The sequence below is a fragment of the Papaver somniferum genome, chromosome 6, assembly GCF_003573695.1.
Source record: "Papaver somniferum cultivar HN1 chromosome 6, ASM357369v1, whole genome shotgun sequence".
In the NCBI taxonomy this organism is placed as follows: Eukaryota; Viridiplantae; Streptophyta; class Magnoliopsida; order Ranunculales; family Papaveraceae; genus Papaver; species Papaver somniferum.
The window spans coordinates 25,320,720-25,327,005 of record NC_039363.1 but is presented as its reverse complement, the minus strand read 5'-3'; the positions used below and the strand labels follow the sequence as shown (position 1 = coordinate 25,327,005).

General features: G+C 36.6%; 1 protein-coding gene across 1 annotated transcript; it reads left to right on the top strand.

The window, feature by feature from the left end:
- Positions 1-315: 315 nt before the first annotated feature.
- LOC113287190 (cell number regulator 6-like) lies at positions 316-3,702 on the top strand. Its single transcript, XM_026535879.1, has 5 exons — positions 316-389; positions 525-635; positions 1,182-1,296; positions 2,686-2,951; positions 3,199-3,702. The coding sequence occupies exons 2-5, from the start codon at positions 525-527 to the stop codon at positions 3,442-3,444; spliced, it is 738 nt and encodes a 245-aa protein (XP_026391664.1). The 5' UTR covers positions 316-389; the 3' UTR covers positions 3,445-3,702.
- Positions 3,703-6,286: the final 2,584 nt, after the last annotated feature.

Sequence of the window (6,286 nt, the reverse complement as noted above, 5' to 3'; positions counted from 1 at the left end):
GTCCATCTGGTCCAAAAACAAAAACAATCGCGACGCGAGTAGCGTCAAGTATTTCTACTTGCCGTAGTGCAAGTTGTGAAGTTCGGACATACCGACACAAAACCTATGTTCGCTTCTTAGGAGATACTTTCTAGTCGACCCGGTACTTGTTACTGGAAAAACTTTGGATTTGAATTTGGAGAGGAAAAATCAACTCCTTTGATTGTTTGACTTCGGGTGGAAGTAAAGTAATACTTTGGTCAACACCCACCGACAAAGTCTAGTAGGTGTGGTTGCCTATGTAAAAAAACTTTGTTTACGACGCTGGACCGAAGATCGTAGATTGTCAACGTCTTGTTGCTCTTCTTGGTTCCCGAACGTTTCGAGGTTGTTCTCTCTCGAAACCTGAGGTATCACTCGATCCGACCCTATCCGTCTTAATTAGTTTCCATGTGATTTCAATCCTGAATCTCAATCACCAGTGCTTACGTTTTCATTATTGTTTTTAATTTATTTTTTTAAAGAAAATGTTGTTTGATAATCAGATGGCGGATGGGAATATTCAATCACGTTATGTGAAGTTAACTAAAGATCAAGATGCAGTTGCTGAAGATATTCAACCCGGTGAGCTTAACCAACCTGTTCATGTACCTCAGGTTTGTTTCTCTCATTTTTACTTTATTTTTTTATTTTTTTTTTATTTAATTCTTCCTATGTTTGATCTAATATTCTTGAATCATAGTTTGATACATTGTTGTTTGGGGTTAAGATCTGGTGTTCTCGATTACCTATGCAACTTTTTATCAGCAAGTTTGATTTTTTGTTACAAATAGGATTTTTGAGATTTCCTGGTAAAATTAGGGGTTTGGTGATTTTGTAATCAATCTGTGAGTTTTACAATTTTGTTGATGAAATTGAGGTTTATATATTTTCTGATGAGAAGGGGGTTTTCTGATTATTATTATTATTAGTATTATTATTTTTTTGTTGTGAACTTAGGGTTTTAGGGATTTATTCTGATAATGTAGATTTGTTTGAACTATATGTTTTATGCGTTAGATCTGGTACTCTTGGGTTTGTAATTTGCTTATATTAATATTTTTGATCTATTGATTTGGGGTTGAAGTGCGGAAATTTCATGAAGAAGGGTTATTGGTTGTAAGTGCTGATTGATTTGTGTCTCTGTTAAAATTGGGGAGCAGTTAACTGTTCACAGATGTAACGAGTGTGGTCAACCGCTTCCTGAGAGTTATGAACCCCCTTCAGATGAACCTTGGAGCACTGGGATTTTCGGCTGTGCAGACGACACTGACAGCTGTAAGTTTTCGTCTCCATTTTACTAGTAGTGTAGTTCATTGTGTATCGTGCCGACAAATTGTAAGAGTTAGGGTCCTATTTACTTGTGATTTGTTCTTATTTAAAATTGCAACTTACAACTCAAAATTTGAACTGCTCATTTTGATTTAACAGTGGTGGTAACTATGTTTAACCAATTTTCCCTGTCAATTTTGGGGAAGCACAAACATTTACTGGTTATCTATGGCCAAATCCAGTGCTTCTTTTGTTTCCTTTTTGCGTGAAGATTTCTCTTGGAAGATAAGTTCGCCTAAGCCATAACCTTCTTGACTCGCCACACCTTTACTATCTGAACTATGAACAAGTAAGCAAATAAGAAATGCAAGAATCATGTCAACTCAATCTTAGACATAGTTAATGTCGACTTTGTTCTAGCTTACACACTTAATTGCTCTTTGACTTCAGCCAGCTTCGGCTATAGAAGTTACGGGTTTGAAACAGATTTGATGATCGAGTTTTATATTATGGGACATAATTATAGGGAAAGGTTGATTGCCTCCTATGTGGTATTTTTTCTCTGTCACTTTTGTGCATCTTGATTGTTCTTATGCTTATTAATTTTAATTCACACCTGATGCGAGCGATACCCTGCAAATAGCTGAAATCATTAGCAACCCAGGTGCTTCTGAGGCAATCATGTTCTCGGAACTATTATACAACATGTTGTCTTTTGACTATTTGAACTAAGCAACCCAGGTGCTTCTGAGCTCTGCACATAGCTGAAATCATTAGCGGTCTTTCCTTTCTTATGTTATTATGCCCTTTCTGTGATGTTTCCGCGCTGCCTAAATTCCTCAAAAGATTTATAATTTAGTTCTAGGAATTGGAGCTACAGATGCAACATGTTGTCAGGCTGTCAGCACTGTGACAAAAGAAACCTTGAAAAAAAAAATATAGTGCACCAGACATGGTAGCAACCATGAAATGTCCCCCAAGGGTTTTGGCTTATCCAAAAAAAATAAATCCCCCAAGGGTATGAGCTTTTAAGGTCTTCAATAACATGATCAGATATACATCAGATAAAAATCTCCAAGATCTTCACTGAACTTCAGCACCTAGCCTTGAGTCCAAATGCCCAATAATTAGTTAGTGAACCCTGAAACATGACTTGGATCAGTTTGTACATTGGAACAAAATTGTTTGCATAGTCGAAACATGGATGCTTGATGTGGAAGTCAATATGCATGAGTATTTAGTTCTTCAAAGGCACTAACAACCATTTCTCGTGTCCTCCTATTCTGGTTAAGTAACCTTATAACCTTTCTCACAACAAAAATATGTCTTTTGTAGAGAACATATGCATCTTCACAGCATGTCTTATTCCCAAACCCCTATTGTTTACTTCTACAGGTTGGACCGGATTGTTTTGCCCATGTGTGTTGTTTGGGCGTAATGTTGAAAACTTGAGGGAAGACATCGAGTGGACTAAGCCTTGCATTTGTCATGCCATCTTTGTTGAAGGTGGTATTGCACTTGCAACAGCAACGGCAGTCTTTCATGGTATTGATCCGAGGACATCGTTTCTCATATGTGAGAGTTTGATGTTTGCTTGGTGGATGTGTGGTATCTACACTGGTCTTTTTCGACAGTCGCTGCAGAAAAAATATCATCTCAAGGTAAATTCTGACTTTCAAATGTAATCTAAAAACTGAGTGCTTTAAGATTGTAGTCCCTTTTTACATTTTTAGGATTTGTTTCTTTTCTCTTTCGTCCACCTTTACTTTGGCTCACATTCTTATTTCTTTTGTATTCCAAGATTTCTTAATTGTCCCAATCCCGGAAATGCTGTTTACTTGGTTCACCTGCAAATACTCATTTTCACTTTTCTGTCTCTGATTCCCTTTCCTTTGTAATGATTTACAGAATTCACCCTGTGATCCTTGTATGGTGCATTGTTGTATGCATTGGTGTGCTATGTGTCAGGAGCACAGAGAAATGAAAGGACGGCTTTCTGATAACATGGTAATGCCTATGACCATAATCAATCCTCCTCCAGTTCAGGAGATGAGTGCCAGCAGCAGCCAGGAACCTGCCACAACAACTGCCTCTGCTAATGGTGGTGCTGAAAACACGAGCAGTAGCACTAGTTTGGAGATTCAACCATTATAGGAACTTCTTCTTATCTACTGTATGTAGTACATAAGCCAAAGGAAAAAAAAAAGGAACAAATGATACTCGGAGTTCTAGAAATTAGAGATTTTTCTGGGTCTTGCTCTGTTTTTGTGTTTACTCATGGATGGTTTTATATATAAACTATTGTGCAGCACTCTGGTAGTGAAGCATGCCACCGTGACAATCACCATGGATCAAACAATTTTTTCTAGAAAAGGTTCGGTTCAAATAGATTTTCTTCTTCTTTCTCGTTTATTTTTGTGAACTTATAAAACAAGTTGCATAGGTTTATTAAAATACTTCAAATTTATAAAAGATTTAGTTTAGTGAAATTCTGCTACTAAAGGTTGAATATTTTTCTGGCTCTTGTTCTTCTTTTGAACGAGTTGGTAAGAAAATTATTTATTTTTGTGCGCACGTGAACGTAGCAGCTAGGGAAGATTTTTACTTGTTTCGACTTTAAATATTTAAAATATAGGACGAAGATACAAAAACGAAGGGAAGATGATAATAAACTGTGCAAGGAAGGGTCGGTGGAAAGTTGGTGTCACTGCTGACAAAACATATTTTAACACTTGCAGACCCTTCTCACCACATCGGGCTATCCGATACTGCATAAATTTCTTATCCAAGACGAGAGCTTATGGTACTTGACAGCAAGGTTTGAAAAGAGGAACTAGGAATTACTGTTTAATCCAGTATAGGAGAACCGGTTAATGTGTAGTCCAGCATTAAAAAAAAAATTAATCGTTGTTTTTGGACCAGACTTTTTATTCTCTCGTCTAGCACACGTGAGAGTGATTTGAATCCGTAATTTTGCTTATACCAAACGTACCCTTCTGCAACTGTGTATAACGAGGAAATCAAATTCGAGCTTCGAGCTCTTTTTTTTTGCATTTTTTTTCTTCATTTCAGATCCAAGTCTCTCGCTTTTCTTCTGCTGCGTGTTTGTGTCTCTCGTTCTCTGCTGCTGGTTGTGTCTTTCAATTAGGTTCATCTCAGATTCGAATTAGGTTTATCTCAGATTCGAACAAGATATTTACTATAATCATCTTTCTCTACTGCTGCTCTGTTTTTTCTTGTAATCTGATTTTTGTATTTTTTGAGATATGTTTGTTCATTAGACAAATCATGTAGTAATTTTGCTTTTCTTTTGATATAGCTGCAGTTCATTAGCATGTTTTTTTTAATATGATCACGTGTCTCAAAATATATGGAACATATTCATTCTTAGACACGGTACATAATGATATATATTACAATGTTTGTTATTTATCCTACATTACATGCAATACGTACTGCATATAGCATGCTCTTTGTTATTTATCCTACATTACATACCAATACGTACTGCATATAACATGCTCTTTGTTATTTATCCTGCAGTACATGTCAATACATATCAAAATGTATAGCGCATATCCATTCAGAGACTCAGTACATGTCAATACGTACTGCATAGAACATGTCAATACATATCAAAGTGTATAACACATATCCATTCAGAGACTCTTTTTTAGATGTAGTAGATGTCAATACATATCGAAATGTATAGGAAATATACATTCAGAGACTCAGTACATATCATTTCGTATCATATTAATATGTATATTATGAATGTTTTTTCGGGGGTTCGTTAGTTTTTGGATCATTTTTTTACAGGGTCAACATGTCTGCCGTTGCTCACGATTCAGATATTTCTTGCTACTCTCATGTATACCACAAGCAATACCACTTTGGATATTTCGTTACATCGTCTTCGAATTTAGACGATTTGAAGTTTGCTATCTATAATACGTGGAGCTGGTTGACTCCATCGACTATTGTTATTAACTATGTTGAGAATGAAGTGATTGTTCCTGTTCTTGCTGATGTATCGCTCCAAAGTCTTGCTGCATTACATTTTGCAAAGAAATCGGCTTTCTTTGATTTGCAGGTGGATGTTATTTCATCTGACGGATCTAGTTCTTCTAGGCATATGGATGTTGACAATAATGTAGACTTAGTTGTGAGTGCAAAAAACAGTTATTTGAAACATGATAAAGAGGTTCCAAATGTGCTTTTTTCAGATGGTTGGAGGACATCTTTGAGGATATAAAACAACTATTCTATGGTGGTGTTGTACGTATAGCTTGCGAAAAATACTGTTTGAGAACTGGATATAAGGTAAAGAAGTTGAAAAATGACCTTGAGACATTCACCGCCGAATGCAGCGAGAAAGGTTGTTCATGGAGGCTTCATGCAACTGCCATTGGTAGTTCTATTGATGTTTTTAAGATAAAGGAACATGTGGGGAGGCACACATGTGGTGGTGGTTATATGTTGAAGAATCCAACTGTTACGAGAAAGCTTATGAACAATTTAATTCATGAGCGTGTCAGGCACAACCCTCTCATAAAGCCAGCAGAGATTGTAGATTATGTTAAAGTTGGGGGCGGGATCAACATCAAATATCACCACACATATCACGCACTTGAGTTATCAGACAACATATTTTTGGTAATGATGTCAAATCGTACACTGATCTTGCATGGTGGGTGAATGCAGTTAGGGAAACAAACCCCAGGTTATATATCGATTTTGACTACAACGATGCAACAAAGAGATTCAATAGGCTTTTTATTTGCTTTGGAGCTTGTAAAGAGGGCTATAGATTGTTTCCACCGATGATACTCTGTGATTGTCCATTTCTTACTGGGACTTTTAAAGGAGCTCTCATGGCAGCAACATCTCTTAATGGCAATCAAGGTAACTGGTCTTTTTTTTTTTTCAAGAATATAAAGCACAGTTTGGCTAAGTTAGCCTACGTAAGTGGTGGTTGAGATTTACTCTCCCAATA

Coding starts and splice junctions, on each gene's coding strand:
- LOC113287190 (XM_026535879.1), top strand. CDS start 525: ATGGCGGATGGGAATATTCAATCACGTTATGTGAAGTTAACTAAAGAT. Junction 636..1,181: donor AACCTGTTCATGTACCTCAG/GTTTGTTTCTCT, acceptor ATTGGGGAGCAG/TTAACTGTTCACAGATGTAA. Junction 2,952..3,198: donor AGAAAAAATATCATCTCAAG/GTAAATTCTGAC, acceptor AATGATTTACAG/AATTCACCCTGTGATCCTTG.